Here is a 25,321-nt window from a genome sequence, read left to right as displayed (position 1 = left end):
GCTTGCTCAGCTGTGCTTTAGACAAACCCTTCTGGCTGACCTGGTTTAAACCTGGCTTTTTTGACATCATCTCTGGCATGTTCCAAGGTGAAAAAGGACTCTGATGCCCCTTCCATTGCTCTCCTGGAGGGGAAACCAATTGCCACTTGGCACTAGAGTTTATCAGGCCCGCATCCAGAGTAATAACATGATTTAGTGAGACCAGTACCAGACTAGGAGGCAGGAAACTTGAGTTCTAGTGCTGGCTGTGCTTTGCAGCAGCTGTGTGACCTTGGGCAAATCATTTCCCTGCCCTAGCCTCAGTTTTTTCATCTGTAAAGAAAATCTAGGACCTTTTTGATCCTAAAATCGGGAATTCATATAATGTTAGCAGACTTTTGAGTGAAGGGAGATTTTGGTCCCACGTGCTAAATCTTTCCATCCATCACACTGTCTCTTTCCACATGGAAGCATGGACCCTCTCTATTATAGCTCTGTAGTGTGTACTCAACCCAGCTCTTTATCTTGGGCGTATGAACCTCAAAGCCCTTCCTTCTGCTATAAAGAAGGGCATCTGGAAAGTCAGTAAGTTGGGACAGATGACTCTGCTTATTAATTTGTCTCTTGGATGTTTTACAGTCCTTTACGAAGCTTTTTCTTAAGTCACTGTGCTATCAGCCCCTTTCTGAGTGATGATTTAAAAAATATCACTGATAAAAGCTAAGTACCTGGGACTTTACATATAATATTTTACCTAACCCTTAACAACCCTATAAGGAACTGTTATCATCTCCACTTACACAAGGAAATTGAGACTGTCGGAGGTTACCCAGCCGCACAGTGCTGGTAACGGACAGGACTGGAATTCAGGTCAGACTTTTCTGTGTCCACCGCCTAAGCTCAGCCACGCTCTTTGCCAGAGAAGTGCCTGCCATTGATATAAGAAATACCTGGTGTTTTGTGTAAGAGATCTCAGGGAAACCGCTTGTTAAGGTCTCAAAGAAAATGATCTCTAAGTGCATTTCAGATGCTTGGAATGTATACTTTGCCAAAGAGTTTTCCACTTAATTTGAAATCCATGGGCATTTCAAGGGGAATTTAACCCATATGTTTCTGATTCATTTGCACTTAACTCATCAAAGAGGATTGTTTTGTAAACTTTAGCCTCTTCTCATGAGCACTTTCAAGCTCATCTTTGGCTGGCATTGGCTGGATTTCTGTTCAGCCATGGTTGAAGCTTGATTTTAAATCCTCTTTTTAACCACTATTTCGTGGTGGTTTCATCCTGTGAGTGGATGGAAATTGAAGGTGAGTCATAAAGACTCTCGGAAAACTGCACCAAGATTCCACTGATATAAAATGAGAACCACTAACCTTTGAGGTTTGTTATACTCCCCTACAACCTTACTCCATTAAGGTGTTGAGCCATTGGACATGTTCTATGAGGGTAAAAAAATTAAATTCACAGATGCTGCATTTTTTCCTGGAGTGGTATAGAGCAATATTGTCTTTGAGAGATAAAGTATTTATGGAGCTTAGGTATATTACTACCTTGGAAAAACCTTTTAGCTTAGAATATTTTATTTGGGAGGTACTTGAGTTATACAGCTGGTGGGAACTTTCTTCCAGAGACCACCATTTGAAATGTAGAAAGTGGAGGCCAGTTTATTATCTTAGCATATAAACGAGTTTGGTACATTGAGTTCTAATAACCTGCTGAGTTGGAGAGTTCATTAATTTCACATGAGTTCATCTAAGGACTGTGCATAATTATTGGTAGTTGTGCCTGGCCCAAAGGGAAGCAAGCACAATTTTTGTTCCCAGTTAACAGTTAGGTTCTACAAACATATATATTGAATCTTTTCTGTTTCTGGCATTTGGGGATAGAGGATGAGAGTTTTGAGACAAATAAGAGATTGTCCTTCCTCCTAGGGAATTTACTATTCAGTTAGCTATGACCTATATGTTTCTATGGATACCGTAAGACCAGATGGTATGAGTGCCAAGTAGATGATGTACAGGCAGTGCACAATGGGAGCTCAGAAAGGGAAGATATTCATTTTAATTGATGAAGTAGGACAGACTTCCCCCAAAAGGAGATTGTTTAAGTTTAGGCTTGAAGGATGAGAAGGCTTTTGAAGGGGGAAAGGCATTCTGGGATGAGACAATCAGACATGTTCTTGGGTAATACAGACGATGACAAATAGTTACCCTAGATCTCTGCCCTGTGTGTAGATGTGGGCTGGGGGGAGTCTGCAGACGTGGATCAGAGTCCTAGACGCTCATGCTTGACTAGCGGGAGTTGTGCACACTTCTCAGCAATGAGCAGCTGGAGTTAGCCTGACAGCCTTTAACTGGGAAGATTTTCAGTGCTGGGAGAACAGTCTTGGGTCAAGGAGAAGACACGGGAAGAGGCCAGGGTGGGAGCAAGATGTAAAGAAACAATGTGTGAAATTTACATAGAAATTAACATATACACCATACATATATAGGTGAAAGTAATATAACACTTGGCCTTGTATTTGAATAGTGCCCAGATGAGGGTCAATACTATCTCATGTAGAAGAAACCAGTCAATGATGCATCTTCTGTAAAAAGGTCTACTCACAGTATCATTTTCATAGAATAAAAAGAGCTACTATTAGACGCAACTGAAGTATTTTACATACTTTACTCATTTCATTCTTACAAACACCCTGTCTATTATTATCCCTATTTATAATTAAGAAAACTAAAGATCAGAGAGTAAATAATTTGCCCATGATCACATAGGCATATGAGGTTTGCAGATACAATGTGTGTGTATATATGTGGCGTAGTCTTTTCTATTTATAATACTTTTTCAGTGCAATCTATGACAGATTTAAAGAATATGTCACATATATGTTAGTTACGAAATTAATAAAAGCATACACACTGCCCGGCATAAGCTTACACCTATTTGAGCTTCCTGATTCCATCTCCTGCATCATTCCACAGAGTAACTACTTCTGTTGTGAATTTTAATACATATATTTTTTCAACTGACAACAAAATTGCTTCTGTGTTCTCATGGTTTAGGGTGAATATATTTATAAAAACAAAACTGGGATAATTTGCATTTCATGCAAACACTTCAACACAGAACTGAGGGTTTAAATGTAGCTCAAGAGTTAGGAGTATGAGAAGTACTGTGACGCTGGTACAACTATCGCTTTAATCTTGAGTGCTGTGATTTAATCCTGGGATACAGGAAAGAAAAAATAATGAGAACTAAGAGGAGATATGAAGTAACAGACAGGGCCTGATGCACGATTTGAGAGATCTAAATTCGAATTCTATCTGCCATTAATTTGTTTTGTGTCTTTGAGAAAATTACTTCGCCTCTTGGTGTTTTAATTTACTCTTGTATAAATTGTATGATCTCTTTGAGAAAAGCAAAGTAGTATAGTGGGAAAAGCACAGATTTTAGAATCAGAAACACCAAAGTTAGAATTTTCATTCTGCCACTTAGTCTTTGTATAGCCTTGGGAAAATTTCTTAACTTTGTTCTGAACCTCAGTTTCCTGTTCTGTAAAATGGAGGGAGAAAATCTCCCTCAGAGAATTGTTGTGATAATTAGGCATGTAAAAGTAGCCAGTACAATGAGACAGCATGTAAAAGCAGCCAGTACAATGCTCCACAAATAGGTTTCCTTCTTTTCTCCTATAAGTTTCTTTCCAATTCTAAAATAAGAGATTCCAATACTCATCTTATACATAAACTTTTGAAGTACAACCAGCTCATAATTATGGAATTTCCTGTATTAATGGACTAAGCATTTCTCTCAAATCAGACTTGTCATCAGAAGACTTTCCAAGGTCTGGATGAATCTATGAATCTTTTCAAATTAACAACAGCATCTGGGATTAAACACACACACACACACACACACGCACACACACACGCACACACACACGCACATGCACACACTTCCTTTCATGCTCACAAGAGTGAGGGGAAGGTAGTGGAAAGAAAAGTGTGATAAAAGTTGATTTACCACCTTTTCCCTTCCCTTTCTCTAAGACAAAACAATAGATTATAAAGCTAAAACTTTGTTTTTATTGGTTGTATAGACCATCTGTGTTTGCATAGAGTATTAGTACTGTTACCCTATTTAAAGATTGAATAATTCCCCCTGTTGATTTGAATGCAGTAATTACCTTTCAGTGCCTTTCCATTCTCTACCTACCCATAAACCTCCTTGGCATTTACATAGTTATTTGCTTTCTTCTCCGTACATTCTTATTGACATATAGTTTGAAATTGCCACTGTTTGGGAATAACTCCAGAATTTCATTAGTTCCAGATGTCAACTGTATTTGTTTATATTTTTATGATTGTTATGGTTACAAATCAAATACATATAACCTTTGGGAATCTAGGGGAGGGGAGGGGGTGTTTGTTTTCAGTTAAGAGTGGTATATGGGGCACATCACATTAAAAATATCTCTACTGTTTAGAAAATAGAATACAGAAACATTGTCTTCAAACCATGAGGTATTAGTGAGCTTATTTTTAAAAATGGAATGCGTTTTACAAATGAGAGCTGGCAGTACCTCTTGTGATGGCGATGATATGTATGACCATTTTCATGTTGACTGATTTAAAAATGTGTGTACATTAGAAAGCAGAGTATTAGGGGAGGATAGCAAAGCCTAGTCATGTCGCAATGTCAGACACTTTATCCAGTTGTCAGGGAGGAAAATTAAGTTAAATCATAGAATATGAATTCATGAAGGAATACTATCTGGAATTCTCTTTTGAATTTGGGTAAAATTTATTTATGCACTTGACCCAATTGGCTCAATCTTTTTTATCTCAATGTTTAAAATACATGCTACATAAAACTTCTAGGAAATGCAATAGCTTGCTCTTGGATCATTCATTCATATATGTTGTCAAATGATTACTTTATCAAATGATTAAAATCCATGTACTTGGTGTCTCACTTAGGAATGAAGTTAGATAAAGTAATAGAAAACCCAACCACAGTGGCTTAGACAAGTAGGGACAGATTTTCCTTATGTCACAAATGAATTTGGAGATATCAACATGTCATTAAGGATCAAAGCTCTTCTTTCTCTCTCCTTTATCATCCTTAGTGCATGGACTTTTGTCCTCATGATTGCAAGTTGGCTAATGGACTTCCAGGCATCACATTTTTCTAGAAGGGGGAAGGGATAAAGGACAAGGGGATAATCCAGATGAGTGTGCCTCATTTTATCATGGAATGAAAAGCTTTCCTTGACTCTTTACCCTGCCGGGCTCCACTTACACCTTATTGACCAGACCTGGGTATGTGTCCACTCGTAACCGGAAGGTAACGAATGAGAAAAGGATTGTGGATTGGGTGGATCAATCTTTCCACTTGCTCTGCTGAGCAAGGGACTTAATGAATCCAGGCTTAGACTTGATCTGCATGTTGGACTTTACCTTTGCTCTATTTTGCAAATCCCAACTATTGTTCACAAGAGAGGGCAAGCAACAGAGTAGAGATGACTTAGAAAAAATCCATCATCCCTTCAGAACAGATTAAAAAGTATATGTCCTCTAGACTGTGGGTCAATGGCATCATCTGTTTTTAAGAATTGCAGAATACATCAGTTATCTGTAGCTATGGTCTGTGTGGGAAGAAAGGGAAAACAGTAGGTATTTCGTATACATGGTTTCATTTACTACTCATGCAACCCCAGGAGTTAGAGGAAACTGAATCAAAGGGTAATAACTCATTGCAACATTGATCAGAGTTTTACGACTCAAATCAAATGTAATAGATTCAGGGAATCACAAGTAGTTAATTACTCGTATGGCGTGGGCAAAGGGAATGAATAGTGCAAAAAATAATGGATTTAGACTAACTTGAAGCTAGGTAATTTTTCATCATTCATTCATTCATAAATACTTGAGTGCTTATTATAGGCCCACAAACTATTCTAGGCCCTGAGTACACAAAGATTAATGAGATAAAATATTTATCCTTAAGGCTCACAGTCTGATGAAAAACAATCATAGAAATCAGTGATTACTATGGAGCTGAATTAGTGCCACAGAGGTAGAAAAAGGAAAATGGTCAGGGAAGACTTCCAGATGAGGAATTTGCTGGAAAAATAGGGGAAGGAAGGGCATTCCAAACAGAGGGAACAGCATTTGCAAAAACATATGGATTGGAAACAGATCTGAGTTGAGGAACTGCAGTTCACTCAGTGTCACTACAGAGGGACTGCACACAGGAATAAAAGGAGATGGAGCTGGGTAGGGACCATTTCCCAAAGTGCCTTAGGTTCCAACTCAAGTTTACTCCTGTGGGCTTAGAGGAAATGGGGTTTTATAGTAAAGTAGCGACAGTTGGGTTACAGAGGAGGGACAGATTAAGAAGCTGTTGGGATGGTAAATTTTACGGGGTTTGTGGCAGTAGTGGAGTGTAGGGTGTGAGGGCTTCTGTGATAGTTCCACCTAGGTTTTTAGACTTGATCTGGGCTGTGGTAATGCCCATCACCAAAATAAGAAGTGTGGGAGGAGCAAGTGGGGGGAAAACAAGCTCCTATTACACACATCTTTTTTCACACACACTGCCCTTCTTGGACAATGAAAACGACCTTTTCTCTCTAAACCTGGCTGCTGCTGAACTGGCTCACACAAGCTGAAAGCCCATCAGGACAGCTGAGTGGTTCATGGCTCGTCGACTTAGTTTCTCAGACAGGTGGAGCGTCTGCCTCAAGATGCACAGCAAATGAGTTGCCGAGCTGAAACTGGAAAGCAGGCCTCCTGACTTTTTCGGTCTACTGCCGTTCAGTTCTACCCTTATATGTGTTCTGCTTAAAGAGGTGAGGCATATAGCAGTATGTCTGCTGCCATTTAGGGAAAATCAGCTAGAACTTTGTGTGTTAGAGTTAGCTACCGATTTACATGTGTGTGATTATTTTCCTGCAAGTTCATCTGGCCACCTCTTGAGTTACAGCTGAGGTAAGAGGATAGCTTGTTGAAGTGGTTTTTCCTTTGGGCTTGTGTTACTAATGGGGAGGGGTTTTATATTTTCACTTTTCTTTGAGAATGAGAAGTTACATATTTTATAAAACTCTTTCTGATAAATCTGGACAAGTTATCTACGTAGTGCCACACTCTTATTAATGACTTTTTATTAAATACTGCAGAAGCTTATTATCTTTTCTGAGTAGTGGGTACTTTTAAGAATCTGATGAAAGCTGTGGCCTCTCTTTCTCTCAAAAAGTACAAATGCACACACTATACTGGGTCAAATCCAGTTGGTTGCAAGGAATATAACTACCTTATTCAGAAAGGGAGATTTGTTATAAGTAGCCTGGGATGTCCCAGAATTCAAGGGCAGTGGCACAGTGGGGCTGAGAGAGCCAAATGCTCTCTCAGCCTCTCCCTGGAGCCACATGGTCTCTGCCCTTGCTCCTCCCTCAGATCTTGTCCCTACTCCATGCAGATGATCTGCTCTGTGCTTTTTCCAGTACAACTGGCCCCTAGTTCTTGAGGTGACATAATCTGAGGTTGCAGCCACCTGTAAAGACGAAGATCAGTGTTTTTCAATCCCAATTGCAGATGTCTGGAAGAGAACATGTGATTGCCCCACTTGAATCGGGCACTCAAAATCTAGGTCCCTTACTGTGTCCAGAACTATCATACTGGTACCCGTGATTTATATACAATTTCAGGGCACCTGAGTGTCTATGGTGATCTTCAAGTTAAGAATCCCAGACTAGAGAAATCTGAGCGCCCATAGCCCAGCAGCACTGCCCTTTAGCCATAGAACTACTACAGAGAATGGAACATACATTTAAGTAGAAGGTATTTGCACAAGCATAGAGCCTAAGAACACTTGCTCTCTGCCGGAGTTGTGACTTGTGAATACCAGTAGTTAAATCCCAGGATGGTGAATATGATGTAGATTGAATTATAACACTCTCCAAGGTCGTTGATATTATATTTCTAACTTTTACCCTGAAAGGCTTGGAAATTCAATTTTAATTATTGTTAACATGCTTCATAAATATCCAAGGGAATACAATATAGACCTGTTCATACATCCAGAGAGCCAGAATCTGGCTCAAGTTGTTTTTTCTTCCACAGTTGGAGAAAATTGTGGTGTTCGGCTTGCCTCCTGGGGCATGTTAAACCACTTTTAACGCTGTCTCTTATTATTTTCTAACCATATGCACTTTCCGCACGTATCTAACTAACTGCCTCAGATGAAACCCCAATGTCTGGCCAAGTTGATGTAAATCTTTAGTAAGTGGTAAGAGAGAACAAAGTAACACAGTGCCCTTTAATGTTTAGACAGTACACGATTTAATAGTTGTAGACCTCATAGCCTCAGGAGCAACCCTCAATTTTTTTCCAGTTCTATAGAATGGAAATTTCTGAACCATATGCCATGCTCCTACTGGCTGTACTAGGCAAAGTCTAGATTGGCCTATTCGCCTGTATACTATAGTATTAATATTTAGCTCTTCATATCATTAACCTGGGATGTCTGGGGCATAATTATTACTTTCAAAAAGTAGTATACATATTTGTGTAATTGCTATCCTATGCTGTACAACAGCTGTCACCTACAAAATATATAAATGTCCCAGAACATCAAAACTTATATGTCACCAGTGAAGTAGCTGAGAGGCCACCATGATTGTCCAGTTAGTGACACGTTCTCAGGACATGTGATAAACCTTAAAGATGGATAACCATACAATAACAGCAAAAGCATTGAGGTTCCAATGCTTTTAGTCTCAGAAAATCAGTCTTCTGCCATATTTTGATATCCAACCTTGCATAGATTTCTGTCAGGAATCTTCTTTTGTTGATTGACTAAACCTATGTGATTGGTTTTGGTACCATTGCCTCTCCCATCCCCTCAACTTCTGTGCTTGTTTTCTGCACGGTTCACTCACGTGTTCTGAGGAATGCTTGTACTTTCTTCTAACTTGTCTTTCTTCAATTGAATTCAGCGCCAGACCCCAAGCTGGAAACAGTCTCAGGAATTTTTCATTCATCAAGACATTTTCTTCCAAAGAAAAATTCTGAGAATAAGAGGGTCACCTTGAGAACTGCTTGATGGTATATCAGCATAGTTCAGTGGTGTGTCTGTGTGTGTGTGCTTACCTGCATGTGTGTATATGTGAGTGTATGTATTTACCTGCACATGTGTGAGTGTGAGTGTGTGTGTGTGTGTGTGTGTGTGTGTGTGAGGGGGTGGGATGAGTGACTTATGTATCACATACCCATAAGCAAATGAATATATGGTAAAAAGCCAAATCTAGAAATAATACCCAACCAATGTATCTAAACTATCTCACTTTCATTTATCTGCCTTGATATTACAGAAAGTCCATATTTATATGAGGTATTTCTCAGTTGTTATTAGATGGCCGAACTTTTGTCCTTGCTCTAAGTTTTTTACCAGATCTCCGAGACTTGATAATATCACTGGAATATGGTATGTATCTATTTCCTGTAGAACGAACTTAGAGTTGGCAGCTAGAATGCTAATGGTCTTGGATTCCTTTGCCCTGTCATTTCATAGAAGCAGTAGTGAAGTTCCTCTGGAGGAAATCCCACTTACCACGCCAGGATTCCGTCACATATTGTTGGTCTGAGCCATGTGTTCTTAGCACTCAGGTTTCTGTGAGAATTGGCCAAACATGTTTGAAGTAAGAATTTCAACCATAAAGTTTATATATAAATATCTGAGTGTGATACGACTAAATGCGTGCTCACAAAGAGAAGGGAAGGACAAGAGATTCAGTGAAAAAGCTAAAGATACAGACCAACATATAATTTCATTATCCGTAGATAGGTTTTGTTTTATTTTGATAGCATCTAGATTTACAGACAATGTTTTATGCAGGACCAGTGCATCAATTCATGTCACTTGTCCTATGCTAGGTAACTTGACTGTGAAAGTGTGAAGGACTTTCATACTGATTATTAGTAGTTAGAACATCATCTTCCCACAGATTCTCTAGTTCAGTACATGGCTGATCATATGTCCAGATACTGAAGCCAGACAGCCAGGGTCTTCTTGTCTCTTGTTTCCCCCACCTTGACCTCCAATTCATCTGTAAGTGCTGTTGGTTCTACCCCCCAAGGACATCCCCCACCTGCGAGCTTCTCTCTATTATTGCACCACCACCTTTATCTGGTCACTACCATATTTCACCTCTTGGCAAGCCTTACCATTTCCATTCTTGAACCCTCTATGCAACACTCTTTAAAAATAGCACTTCGTGTTTTAAGTGGCTTCATTTGAACTTAGAGCCAAATCCAAACTCCAGACTGTGGCCTGGAATGTGCTACGTAAACCACTCCCTACTTCACATTCTAACCTCATGATGTGCCCCTTAGCCCTTGCCCTCCAACCTCTAGTCACAGTGGCCTTCTCTCTTTGGTAGAGATGCCAGGATGTCTCCCAGCTCAGAGCCATTGTTCTTCCTGTCTCTTAAACCTGGAAAGCACTTACTCTCACTTGGCAAAGCTGGCTTCCTCTCATCCTTTTAGTCGTCAGTCTAAATGTCACCTCCTCCAAGAAGTATTCTCTGATAATTCTTACCAAAATAGATATCCCCGGTTACTCTCTATCGTAAAAGCATGCTTATTTCATTTGCAGACTAAATCACATCCTCAAATCTAAAATTACTTTAAATGTATTCACCAATGTAATGACTACCTCCCCCACTAGGCTGTAAACTCCACGTGAGTAGGAACTTAATTCCGTGCTGCTCACTGATACAGCCTAGTAGCTCAATAAATATTTGTGGAATGAATAAAGAAACCCTTGATTACATTTTGCGGTTGTAAACTTTACTCATTGAACCTGGTCATTAAAGTCAGAATGTCTAATTTTGTAAAGTTGGATACTTTTTTATTGTGGTAAAATACACATAACATATAAATTTACAATTTTGGCCATTTTTAGGTGTATGTTTTAGTGACAGGAAGTATATTTATACTGTGTTCAGCTATCACCACCATCCGTCTCCAGAACTTTTTTATCTTTCCAAAGTGAAACTCTGTACCCATTAAACAGTAGCTCCTATTTCACCCTCACCCAAGCTCCTGGCAACCACCATTCTATTTCTTGTCTCTAGAAATTTGACTATTTTAGGGACCTCATATTAGTGGAATGTGCAATGGAATATTTCAAATTATTTTATTTTTATTACTCCTTTACTAACATAGGGCTTTACCCTCTATATATGAAAATCTCATTTATAATAATAATTTTCAATTTTTTTTCCTTTTTATTGGGGAATATTGGGGAATAGTGTGTTTCTCCAGGGCCCATCAGCTCCAAGTCGTTGTCCTTCAATCTAGTTGTGGAGGGTGCAGCTCAGCTCCAAGTCCAGTCGCCATTTTCAACCTTTGGTTGCAAGGGGCGCAGCCCACCACCCCATGCGGGAATTGAACCGGCAACGCTGTTATTGAGAGCTCGCACTCTAACTAACTGAGCCCTAATTTTCACATTTTAGTGATAGAGCATCCTTTTAGGATCCTTCAGAAATTTAATTCACTTTTGGTAGAAGTTATATTTGGAAATTAAACAACATTACAAGGCACTTTTAAGATATATGAGTTGATCTAATATCATTGATCATAGGGCCCGTTACTCTTAGGTCGTTAATCTTGCTTTTGGATTGTGGAGAATGTTTTTTATACTTGGTGGCTTTGAAGAAAATGTGAAAGAACAAATAAATCAAATTGTTATATAATACTATTGTTTTTGTCTTGCTGTTCAATGGCTGATGCACTGTGGTGAAACTGCAGTTTGGTTTAACATGGCACTCATACAAGCCATTTTAAAAGTGAAAAATCAGAGCCAGCTGGTTTTTTAGAGTGGAATTTGCAAACCATTAAACATGAAGACACTCTCTATGATTTTATTATCTTGACGGTAAATATATCACCAACACCAGAATTTGACTTCGATTCACCTTCCACCCATTTTTTTTGTAGATACAACTTTGGGGGAAAATGAAAATCAGTAATGACTTGTAGGATGTACAGTTGAGGGAACAAATAACGTCAGGTAAATAAATGATCATTCGGAAATGTGATCTTCTCTTCCCTGAACAAGATTGCTTACTGTCTTCTTCATCATGGAGCAGAATAAAATGTGGTAGCAATTTTCTGTAGTTGAATTGCTGCCACACATAATTGGGTCCCACAGAACTGTGGCCTAGATTTTGGTGAATTGCTTAATATGCATTTTAGATTAAAAGGTGTACAGCAAATCATATTATTTCTGCAGTGTGGCATAATGTTTATATTAACATTTATAATGATAATTAATATTTTTAACATACAAATTTAAAAAGTTAAAGTCATGGGAAACATTACCATAGAAATAGTGTTGTACTTATTCCTGTGCTTTATTTCCAAAATGCTTTTTAAAAAGCATTTAATTAGTTATAATTAAGCTGTATCTCAGATAAATATTTGTGCATACTGTAGTTTAGTAAATTTTGCCAAAAGGTCATATTCTTTAAACAGCATTGTGTAGACCATGTTTAGTAGGTAATCTTACATATAGTATTTTATAGAAGTATATGGATTAGGTAGTATATTCAAAATGTATTGTTATTAAAACAGTAATGCATAACTTGAATGAAATGGGAGAAGCAATATTGCCAAGTAAAAACAGCCTAGAACAGAATTCCCACTTCCCCAGAACTTTTATTCTGACCATATTCAAACCTATATTAAAGTTGAAATAATAATATAAATTATACCCATATATCTTCCACCTACATTAAATATTTGTTAACATTTTCCACTTTCATACATATAATACTCTCTATGTGTATATATGTGTATACAGAGTGCCAAAAAGAAAGGAAAAAAACTATTAAAATTGTAATACTCAATATATACCGACAACAAAAGATGAATACAAGTCACGTTTGACTTCTGCAATTACAAGAGGTGCTCAGAGTGGTTACCATCAGCGTCCAGACACTTCTGATTACGGTGAACTACTGCTTGAGCAACATTGACCAAAATGACCACTTGTATACATTTTTTTTGGCACCCCCGTATGTATGTATATTTATATAAATACATAACATATATTTGTATATAATATATGTATACAGTATTATATAGTATTATATATTATACAATAGATAATGTTGTATATTACATATAGTATTATATATGTATATATAATTATATATTATGTATGTATTTGTGTGTATATGTGGGTGTATATATATCTATATATATATATATAGATATATAATTGTTGTCTGTTTTGCAGAATCATTTGAAAATTAAGTTGCATACATCATGACACAGTATCAGCCTATGTAAAATTTCTCAGTTGACTCTTTTTGAAACAGTATCCAATTAAGGTTTGGTTATTATGTCTTTTTAATCTAAAATAATCCCTGTACCTATTTTTGTTTTCAGCTCAGGGGTCATTTACTTTTGGAACAATCCAGGACAGTTGCTTTTGAAAAATCACAAATTCTGGGTTTTCTGATTGTTTCCTTATAGAGTCATTTATCTTGTCCTTCTTTCCCTGTATGCCCTCTCGCTGGAAGTTAGGTCTGGAAGCTTGATTTGATTAAGGTTTGATAATGTTTAATACCTCATGTTTCACAAAATCAGGATCTGTGGAAGGATTTCAAACTAGTCTGTGATAGGGATAAGAAATTAAGAATTAACTTCTGGTGTTATTGATGTTAAGTTTGATCACTGTGTTGGATACTGGTTGGAGACTCCTAATGGAATTTCATTCAGGTACCGGCTCCAGCACTGGACAGGAAAGCTGGAAGTAGGAGATTATGGTAGTGGAGTGCAGTCATGTATACAAATGTGCTTTCTAACAGTGGGAAGGGAGATTTTGGAAATGTGTATTCAGTTGACTATTGGGACAGTGGAGTAGTAGGTGATTGGCCTTCTTCAGTTTTGTTTTATTGTTTGGTTTAATAAGCTTGTGGTTAGTATAATTAATAAAAAACATAATGAAGTGCTTCATAATCAGTCAACACTATGGAAATGAACACTATTTTGCCGTGATTGGAATGATGGTCCTGGTTGAGAGATATTGAGTTATGTTGAGTGGCAGTGATCCCAATTTATGGGCTGTCTCACATTTCTAAGATTAGACTTTCATATAAGCAGTCAGCTATCTTGCAAATACCTCCAATTAATAATGGAACATAAGTACTTCTCAATAACATTTTAAAAAGGGAATAATAGATAAAGACATATACACCTTAGAGCCCAGGAAGGCAAAAATCATTTTGGGAGTTTAGGCAAAATATGGCTACTCCAACCTCATGCCACAGCTACTGAATCAGATTCCGTGGGGGAGACCTGTGAGAGCACAAGCGTGAGGCCCAGGCATCAGTATTTTACAAAACCTCCCCAGGTGGTTTGGTTATGTCCTAAGGTTAAGAATGATTGGAGTAAGAAGAAATAACAGCAGTTATGAGACTGATTATGATCGTGGAACTTCTTTGCTTTAATTTCCTTCATACTAAAAGTTCTCTGAACTCGTTCCTCTGAAGGTTGTATTAAAATTCTACATATTGGGAACTAAGGCCAACCAGTATGTCCACAGCCAACCTACCCGGAAGGAAGAAGCATACTATGACCCTCTCAGTCATGCATAAATTGATATCTCATCCTTTACTTTGTAATTTTTATGAAAAGGATTTGAAATAATTGGAGCCCAGTGCCCAAATTTATATCCTTGTCCCTTCCCTGCAGTGTGTGGTTTAGTGACTGAGCAGGAGTGACAAAAATTCACTGTACCACAGAATATTCTTTGTGAATGATTCGTTTGCTTCAGGGTGAGGTCTCATTACAAGTCAAAGTGAAATAATGCTGTATGTCACAGCGTTCTGAGCTGCAGAGCTGGGAAGGAGCTGAGGATTGAAGGCTACAGACACACGTTGGTTAGATTCCCAAACCTGGAGGCCAAGTCTGTGGGGATGGGGGGACAGTCCCCAAGCCTAACCCCTTAGAATGGGAACATGTAGATGCAGAATTTCCCATGAAATAGCCATCCTACAGTAAGCCAGTTAAAAACAAGTAAAATTGAATTTTAATTTTGGAAAGACTTGGACTGTTGCCCTAGTTCATGGGAGTTTTATAAGGAAGTGATTGTAGAGCAATTTGCAAACAGAAAGTATTTTTAATACTATATTTTAATTGCATCAGGAGTAATGATTTACGTTGAGGGAATGAGTTAGACATTACCCAAGCACTGAATTAGGCACATTCCTTGTCTAATGCTGGACTATCTGGAACAAAAGAATATGTAAATGAAGTCTAGTGTCATGTAAGTGCTATGGGAATAATTGTAAATAGTTAGATTATTAGTAAGGAATTGGGAGTGTGGGACGATTTTTTTCTGTGGTTGGAGTATTATACTAAAAGCAGCAAAACTTTGGCAATCTAAAGGAAGTACGGATTAAAAGCACATGCTGCCAAATCGGAATGACATTTGAAAACCACGTTAAAACAGCATTTTTAAACCTTTTTTAAAACCTTTTAAAACCTTTTAAAACCATTTTTAAAACCTTCCAAGAGATTTTAGATTCAGTTCTGTTTCATCCAGATTATGCCTCTCCCTCTGCAATCAGCAATATTTTTTATTGAAAATATGCCTCTACAAATACATTTATGTCCACTTACTAATCTGCACTGTCAAATGAGCTGGTTCATTGTCCATAGTGATAAAGATCTAGAGTGAAAATGTGTTAGGTCCATAAATTTTGTTATATATACTCAAACTATTTGCCAAATATCCAGTATATTTAATAAGGATGGGTCCCTGTGGGCTCTAGAGATGCCTAATGAATATTGTCAGAATTAACAAGTGCCATTTCATTTCCATGTGTTTCATATTGAAATGAGGGCAAGAAGTTGTTGACCCTGGAATAGTTTTAAGGGTTAGTTTTCTTTTCATGAAGACCTTCCAATGAGGAATTTATGTCTGAAGGCATGAACCAGTGACAGACAGGACTGAGTCATATTTTCCTAGTATTTTGTATTGTGCCCTGGTTTTGCTGGTATCACTCACAAAACACGGTATTTGCACCTACCCTGAATCTTTGTAGACCTGTATGTTTGTATGTAACATTGTATGTAAGATAATTCCATAGGGTATCTTGGCAAAATGAAGAGGAAAAACAAATCCAAGCAGTGTTGAAGAGAGGATTTTAAGTTAAAATTCGTGTTCTATTATGTTTTTAAAAGATTGAAAATGGCACACCAACATGAGTCTGTTTGATTAAATCATTTGCACTTGTCTCAATAAATTAAGAAAAACAACCTAAATTTTCTTCCTTGTTACCTAACATCAAATGTTTTATTTATTTTTTAAATAAAATATGTTGTTGTGATCTTTCTAGTCTCAAATGTAAGAAATGTATAGTCATAAAAATCTTGATGGCTGTTACACGAGACTAAACATTTTTCATGCTAAAGGAATTCAGCAGTAATGTACACTAAATGCTGTGTATAATAATGAAGAATTGGAAGCAATTTAAATAACACACGGTAAGAAAATTATTGAATAAATTATGCTATAACTTGATGGAAATTATGCAGCCGTCAAAACCGTATTTTGGAATAGCATTTAATTACATGGGAAAATGTTTCTGACAATGTTAAGTGAAAAAACATCAGGATTCAAAATTTTCTATTTGTACAATTCAAATTTTGTGATAAAAATAAAGCACACATGCACGTAAAATTAAGATAATATAACCAACATGTTATCAAGTGTTTCTTTCCATGCAATTACATGTGATTTTAATTTTCTTATTTATATGTTACAACTTTTTCCTAGTTGTCTGAAATATTTATTTATTTTCAAATCAGAAAAACACATGGTAAAATATTAAAAGAGGAAAGAAACATAGATGTAGTTATTAAATACCTATAGGTAATATTTGGAAGAATTAGAAGGAAAGATTACTTTAGCATTGCACTTTGTCCATAGAGTTGTATTTAAGAGCAATTTTGTTGCAAGCTGCCATGGTGCTGAGTGACTTTTTCTTTACTGACAGAATGAAATGAAGGCAGAGGTTTAATTCAACAACTCAAGCATTTAATTTTTGTCTTCTTGTTTGAATTCAATACCTATGGAAGAAGATAGCAGGTTTTGAATAAATCTGGAATATTATGAAGAATATTGGAATATAACTAGAATTTGACTACGTAAAAGTAAAAAATAATTGGGAAGGTAAAAAATACATGAACAAAGTAAAAAGACACACAGTAAACTGAGTACATGTCAGGCAATAGAGGTGAAAGGTAGGCAGGGCCAGCGCACGTAGAGACTTGAGGGGAACAAAGATCTAAGGTTAGTCTTGCTGGTACTGTAATGAAGAGTTGTTCTTAGAAAATTGCATGTCTATGTCCTGTGAGATACTTAGAGGAAGGAAGAAGAAAATAAAAGTGAAAACATAACCCAATTGTTTCATTGGCACATCTAGTGATTTTCATAAACTATAGAATTCAGTGATGAAAGGAACTTACTGTGGCCATTTAGCCCATCCCCAGACTCACAGGAAACACTATCTGTATCTGTGCACTTCCAAAAATGACACAAGGAAGCATGACATGTTGGGTAGTAGATACGAGCCCGAGTCTTGCCACAGCTCAGCCTCCATATCTGTTGAAGCCACTGTAAAACAAAATAGGGTATTATGGCCTCAGTTTTTCTCATAGAAGGCTGAGGACAGCCTGCTTTTGGTGTTCTGTGCTCATATATCTTAATCTTTCTTGTTTGATGGCTGCTGAATCCAGATTGACTTTTTCCCTCTAGTCAAAAACAAAACAAACAAAAAAAAGAGGCAAATCTTGTATCCAATGAGACACCTCAGAAATTCTCCTGCGGCCTTAGCTTATCCCTGTTTGTTTTAGGAAGGTGCTTTTGCCCATGGATTACAATAATTTCACACCAGTGTCCTTACTCTTCATATTAAATACCTAATGTCTTTACATAGCTAAATTATTTTATTTGTTTGTTTCTTTGCTTGCTTGGTTTTTGTATTTCAAATAAGTTGGACCCAATTTAGAAACAGGTAACCATTTATTTTATTCAAGGAACTCCCAGGAAGAAGACACAATGACTTGCCTCATTGAAAGTTTTGAAATTCTTTTCTTTCTCCAAACTGAATAATAACAGAGTGTAAGTTCTGCGAGGGCAGGGATTTGGTCTCTTGAACACTGAAGCGTTTACCTCAATCATGGTGGCTGATGCTTAGTAGGCGCTGATATATTTTCTAAAGTGAATGAATATGTAATAATATTATTATGTTCTATTTGTGTAGCACATCACAGTTGTATCTTCTCTTAGCTCATCATATCCTTACAATAGTGTCTTCAAAGTGAGTAGGAATCAGTTTTTAACCCTCATTTTGTAGGAGAGGAAAATGGGGTTCAGAGGTAGAGTGGTCTCTCCAAGTGGTCTTCCCTCTCATCTGGAATCAGTGATGTGTGGTTCTCTTCCTGAAGACCATTCCAAATTTGGAGTTAAGCAAGATGGGGCACAGCTGTTCCTCTGCGTGGTGGTTCTTGCTTTTCTGGACTTTCATGGAATTCTCCTTCTTTATTTTCAGATTACAGGACAGGCCCATGTTTTACTGTGGTCAGCAATCAGATGTGCCAGGGACAGCTCAGCGGGATTGTCTGCACCAAAACACTCTGCTGTGCCACAGTCGGCCGAGCCTGGGGCCACCCCTGTGAGATGTGCCCTGCCCAGCCCCACCCATGTCGCCGTGGCTTCATTCCAAATATTCGCACAGGAGCTTGTCAAGGTAAACCCAAATTGATGAAGTTACTAATGGATTTATCTTATTTGCAGTGGAAAGCCATTCTCCAACGAAGTTGGAGAAAATCGTAAAGCAGCGTCAGAGATATTCACGATTTCGCTGATGGCATCATATACAATTTAGGCATAGAAGCGTGGCTCACGGGAGAGCAGCTGGTCTCTCTGGATTTTTCCTTACCAGCAGTTTCTCCTTCCGGCCTCAGAGGTGTTTCCACAGGGTGCTATGATTCTGTTTATAGCAATGCTGCACATTATAGCAATGCTATAGTATTTAAACACAAAGCAAAATTTGTGAAGGTAGTTTGTTTTTGTTGATTTTTTTCCCTTCATTTGAAATCACTGGAGTTCCTCTGTCTCGTGAGTTGTACTTAGTTGACCTGAAGAAAATTATTCCTCTCTCCATTTTACATGCTACATTATGCTTTCTTTTTTACAAGTCAGAAATAAATTAGGATTTGTTTCACAGTTTTAAATATCCCCAGATGTTGCCTGCTTGCTTCTTCTCCTGCCTCTCGTAGAAGCCCTTACTCTGTTTTTGGCTTTTACTCCTGTTCTTCCAGCTGTACAAATTCTTTTATTGTCTGGATGTCTGGCAGGAAACAGGAGGAAGTGAACAGAGTCAGCTCTGCACTAAACTGATGGGATTGAAAACTCCCAGGCTGTATCTGTTTCCTTTAGACATCTTCAGTGCTTTTTTAGCAAATGGCAATATTTTCAGAGAATTCAGCGTATGCTTTTCTGAGGCAGATAGACACTAGTTTGGTTTGCATAATTCTAAGGATAATATGCAATAAAACAGAACTTGAGCTGAATCGCACAGTTCTGTGGGTCTGCATTAAATTATACTTCAATAAATTCCGCTTCTGATAAACAGTGTTGGTGCTGGCCCCTGGCTTTTAAGATAAAACATACAACTGCTTTGTGTGCCTTTGAATGTATCCTTCTGAATGTCAGGAGCAGCAAGAAGTCACTTTAAAAGCTTAGATTTACAAAGGGGTCGATCGTACAAGTTTATAAAATAAAGAGTAAGTTTAATTCCCCTTTTCTTCAGTGCCTTCTTATTTTTCTCATCCTTAGAAAGTCCCAGTGAATTTTGAAGAAATTCTTGGTCTAGGTATTCTGAGGTCAGCTAATACCCATGAACTCCCTGACAGTGACCCGAGAGCCAGATTTTGAGTGCCCAGCTGTCTGACTATGAATCACTCTCAGAGGCTGAAGTGCTAAGATAATTGGAGGAAAGAGAATGAAGGGCGAAGGAAAGAGCTACTGCTCTTTAGCTTTGGTATTCATTTCATACAATCTGAACTTCTCCAGTATTTTCTTTTTGTCCCTTTCTGACTCTGTTATTCAACATCCAAAGTGGGGAAAAAAAGTTTCTTATAAGAAAATTTGTGAAAACCCATGGAATCAAAATGGTAGTTGTATTGCTACTTTGAGAATGGAATTCATTTTTTTTTCCTCTGAGAGATTCTGCTATCAGCTTAGGGCTCTGTCTCTCTGCTGGCATTTTTAATCCTTGTGCCCAATGTAAGGGGCAGTGGCAAGTGGGTTCATCAAGGAACCTATTCTGTCCTCATTTTTAGAATGTATGGCCTGCAGAAGAGTGCCCTAGTGTATATTTCCTCTTGGCCAAAAATCATGATCAACTAGATTATTTATTTTTATGTATATGTATAATCTTAATTTCAAATAATATTTTGATAAACATATTCATATCAATCGAATGGAAAATTCTGGTCTAAGAAAAAATTGAGATCAGCTATAAAATATAATCTAATTATATTTCACATACAGTCATTTATTTGTGGGTCAAGACATTGTATTTACAATAGAAAGTGACTCTTTTATACCAAAATAAATTGTTCCTTTAGTACTCCTTTTCCTGTGTGCCATTTTTTCTCATGAACACAGGTTTTTAGAGACCTTACAATTGGCAATTGCTCTCTTACTTCACACAATGAAGAGTAAAACTAAAGAGTATACTAGCTTCCAGATTTCTAAAAAAATACCCCAAACCTAGGAAGAACACTTAGATTGCTTCCCTGGGGATTCTTTATTAAACCAGACTTTTTAATGTTATGCATAAAGAGATGGAGAGAATGTACATACACCTCCACAATCTTTCTGACTGAATGTAATAAGTCTGTAATGATTTTGTTTGTTCCTGGAAGGTTCATATTTGGGGTTCTGTGTAGGATCACAGTTTATTCCTTGGGTGGCAGGGACACAGCAGTGACCAAAATAGACAAAGAACCTGTTCTCTGGATGCTTGTATTGAAGACAATCGATTTATAAATCAAAACAAAGCAAACATATTTATGTGGTCACTTGGTGATTCGTCCTATGGGGAAAATAAGCAGAGAGACTAAGAAGGGTGGTGAGTGATGAGGGCCGGGTGTTGCTATTAAGTTGGTCAGGGATGGTCCACTTCTAAAGTGCTTTTGGAGCAGAGACCTGATGGATGGGGCAACAGGAAGCATGCAGCTGTATGAAGGAAGACTGGTCCAGGCAGAGGAGCCACCATCACACAGCCCCGAGGCAGGTGCATTCCTTGGTGTATTTGAGGAAAGGGAAGGAACCAGTGTGGGTGGAGAGGAGGGAGAAAGGAAGGTCAGGAGATGAGGTCAGAGAGTAGAGGAGTCAGGTGGAATCTTCTAGAATTTATCGTGGATTTGAGTTTTAAACTGAGTAGAACATGACCTGACTTTAAAAGATTCCCTCTGGCAGCTGCTCTGCCAGCACGGTTCCATTCATTTGGGGAGACTTCTCTCACTTCTCGGACGAATTTCCTGGGTTAATTTTTACTGCACAAGACAGTTCTACAGAATGTAAGGTGAATATTTTGCATTTCATTTGTATAAAAACATTAGCTGTTTTGTGTAGTCTGAGAGATCTTATTTAAGTAAATTCGGTTTTAACTGAATTATTCAATACAACTCAAAGACAGTTTTGTTATAGAAATATGTTGCATTTTGATTCTAAGGGTTTCTTCAATAACTAGTTATTACTGTCACCTTTTTAAAAATCATTGTATCCTTGTACCTTGAAGCTTGCATAATAAAACCCACAAAAGTTAGTACAAATATTCTCCTCTACATGAGGAAAAATGGAAAAAGGGAAAATAAAGAATGCTTGTAACTTCTTATAGACCATTTATATGAATCAATGGATTTTATATGAATATCTCCTCTCTTTCTCTTCCTTCCCCCCGCCCCCCTGAAAATCTGACAGATGTGGATGAATGCCAGGCCATCCCTGGGCTCTGTCAAGGAGGAAATTGCATTAATACTGTTGGGTCTTTTGAGTGCAAATGCCCTGCTGGACACAAATTTAATGAAGTGTCACAAAAATGTGAAGGTAAGAAATACCATGCTTTGCAGTTAAGGGATGAAGGGGCAGACAAAACCCAAATCAGTGACAAGCTTTTTTGCAAAATGTTCCTAAATCCTTCTGTCTTTGTCATTCCTGTGAATGTGTAAATATAATATTCTTACCAGGAATAATATGCCTTTGTGTTACTGAACCAGAAAAACCTTGCAGCTTTTTCCACTTTTATAGACTGAAAATAAGAGATCCATCTGAATCGAATTAAATACTAAAACATGAAATATTTTTGAACCAATATTTGGGTTTAAATGTTCAAGATACATGGTTTTGCATAGTTCTAGAGATATGAATTTAAGTTTGATCATTACATAGCATTCAGAATAACATATCTTCTGATGTTTTTCTAGTTAAAATGTGTGTTTGATTTTTTTAAAGAGAGCTATAAACTCATATTTATTCTCTAAGTACAAGCTTAGGATTTTCTTTTCTGCCTATCAAATGAAAATCTTTTCATGCTAATCAAACAAAAATAACTTGAGGTAAATTGATTTGTTTGCCTTTAGTTTATAGATTGAGCTCCTAAAAAAAAATGTATGTACAGAGAATGTGTTCATATTCACCACTACTGTTATTTGCCAAAAGAGGCCTGGCTTCCAAGTGTAATAAATACTTTTTTCATGAGACGGAAACATCCAGGAAATAAGTAGGCAGAACTGACCTCTCTTTTCTTTGGTGAGTGCATGTACCTTATGTATGTAATATCTGATGATAATGTAACAGCATTCCCAAGGCTACATCTCTGACCAAGCTTAGCAGAGAAAATGTTTTCCCTCATTCTCAACTCACTCTACCTGCTGTGAGAGGAGGTTTAATTTAGATTCACGCACTTTTGTTGAAGGCAGGTGCTGTTGTATCTGTACTTCTAAACCCTATCAATGAGAAATAGTTTGTTCTCATTTGACTGGACTTGGATCATTAATCTTTCTTTGTTGATACCCACAGTGTATCACACACATGAGACATGGCTTTAACTTTGAGGTGCAGTTCATAAATTACATATACGAAGTTTAATATCTACTTGCCCTGAAACTTATTATCTAACCCTGATAGAATTATCTTTATGGTTTAGAGTCATTAATCATCATAGAATTTGTAATGATATATTCTTGAACGTGCTATAATCAGTTGTGGTAGCTGTGAAAAATACTTAAGTTCTTTCTAAAGAAGTAGAGCTTCTTAAAAACATTGTAAGTTTCCAAGAACAATAAAGTTGACTCTATAGGCCAATGTATTTTAGAAGTTTTGTTGTGGATTAAAAGCAGAGAATGTTGATACTGAAAGAGGCAAAGAATTACCTAGTTCCACCCTTTCACAGTATGAGTTAAAGAACTGTATCTTGGGTATGCTAAGTGCCTGTCTGAGGTCATTCAGATAGTGTTAAAATTTACTTCTTTTTATTCATGCTCTAGCACTTATTAGTACCATATTATATTGTTTTCTCTCCCAGATGTAAGCCATTATCTCTCCTTTAACAACTATATTTAAAAATATTTAAAATATTGCGGTATACATTTCAGGTATTAGCATACTTATGTTTTTGTGGCACAAAGCTATTAAGGTTTATAGCATGCAAAATCAACAATGAGTTGTGTCTTACATTTTTAGGCTTTCTCAAGCTTAATGTGTTCAACTTCAAGAGACAGAATCAGCTTTAAAATTTAGGGCAATATGTCCATCTGTCTTGTCCAGTGTGTGCGTGCGTGTGTGTGTGTGTGTGTGTTATCTGGAATTGTGTGTGTGTGTGTGTTATCTGGAATTATGATAATTTTCCAGCTTAGACGAGAGTTGTTGCCTTGCCTTTCACTCAGACAGTCAGTTGATATCAGTCAGGATTGATTACCTTCTATGGTTGTGAACTAGACAGAAGACACACAGATTTAATATTCAGACTGAAAGAAAAATGATTCAAAATCCTTTTATTAATGCTAAGAAACCTATTATGGTGGTGTAACTAATGGACCAAAAATTCAGTCTGAGAATTATTTGATCCTTTTCCACATTTTTTTTTTTTCCGGCTACATACTGAAGTCAGTAACAAGATAAAAACAGAATACTTTGGCTAGATCTTTTTTCCTTTCTTTGCCACCTACTGTTATATTAAATTCAGATGATGGGTTTTTTCCCCCTTCCTTTTTATTTTTCTATGCAAAATTGATATTGGAAGAGAATATCCTGTTTGGACTACCTGTGCGCTGGTCTGGAGGCTGGTGTGGGCTTTGCTACCCTGTCTTAGGCTTGTAGGAACATGATTGGAAAGTCCTCTGGGACCTTGGTGAGCTGGGTCTTCACCAATTCCTTTGCTCTTCTCCTACTCCAGCTCCTCACTGTGGGAATGGCATAACTCTGGGCATAGGATAATCTCCAGATGCTCAATAGAAGGAATTCCAGAAAGTCTGGCCACACCACTGAAAGGATGAAGGAGACCATCTATGTGCTCTAGGAAGATGCTTATGTCGTGGTGGGATTCTGTGCCCCTTTGAAAATTTTTCTGGCACCTTTGTCATTACTTTGAGTGGCTTTTTAAATGTATCTTTTTCTTGATTTGGAGAAGGAATTGGGTAGCTGGAAGCCCATAGAATTTTTTTTTTATAAACTCCATTCAATCAAAAATTTGTTTTAGCAAACTTCTAAGGTACTAGCCTTCACTCCCTTTGTGATGGTGAAAGCAGCTTTTCATGAGATCTTCCTTTTTCAGAATTCTCCCTTGTTAAAAAAGTCTCCTTCTCCCAAAACTTCCTTTTTAACAAGTCAAGTACCAAGTTTTATATCAACACATACAATCTGGGTATGTTTGAAGGGTAAATTATCAAGCTGAAGTGATTAAGTAACATTTATTAAATTTTTGTAAATTTAAGAAGAAGATTGAGATTTATGGCTGTGTTTTGAGAAAGCGGGAAACAGTTCATACCTACCTTTGTGGATGATTTTTCTAATGACTATAGAATGTGCATTCTGAAAGGTCACATGCATCTTTTCTTGTTGGAAACCAAGTCCATATTTGCATAGGTTCCTGTGGGAGGAAATTAAGAAATAAAAAGTATAATTAAAGGATTGAGTTTTATTTCTGGAAGAAGTCACTTGGATTCCTAATTAACCACTAATATTTTGGAATTTAGATTT

At 37.4% G+C, this 25,321-nt stretch overlaps 1 protein-coding gene across 2 annotated transcripts in view; it reads left to right on the top strand.

Moving 5' to 3' along the window:
- Positions 1–25,321, top strand: part of FBN1 (fibrillin 1) — a 234,186-nt gene that overhangs the window by 87,329 nt on the left and 121,536 nt on the right. For both annotated transcript variants that reach the window (XR_013993368.1, XM_081048809.1), the window contains exons 6-7: positions 18,603–18,800; positions 22,046–22,171. Coding sequence is in view for 1 of the 2 variants with exons in the window: in XM_081048809.1 (XP_080904935.1) it covers positions 18,603–18,800; positions 22,046–22,171 (324 nt within the window). In the remaining variant the exon portion in view is untranslated. The remainder of the gene's footprint in view (positions 1–18,602; positions 18,801–22,045; positions 22,172–25,321) is intronic.

Source organism: Rhinolophus hipposideros (genome assembly GCF_964194185.1).
Source record: "Rhinolophus hipposideros genome assembly, chromosome: 5".
Taxonomy (NCBI): Eukaryota; Metazoa; Chordata; class Mammalia; order Chiroptera; family Rhinolophidae; genus Rhinolophus; species Rhinolophus hipposideros.
Note: the sequence above shows the minus strand (reverse complement) of the source record. Positions and strands in the feature narration are given on the sequence as shown.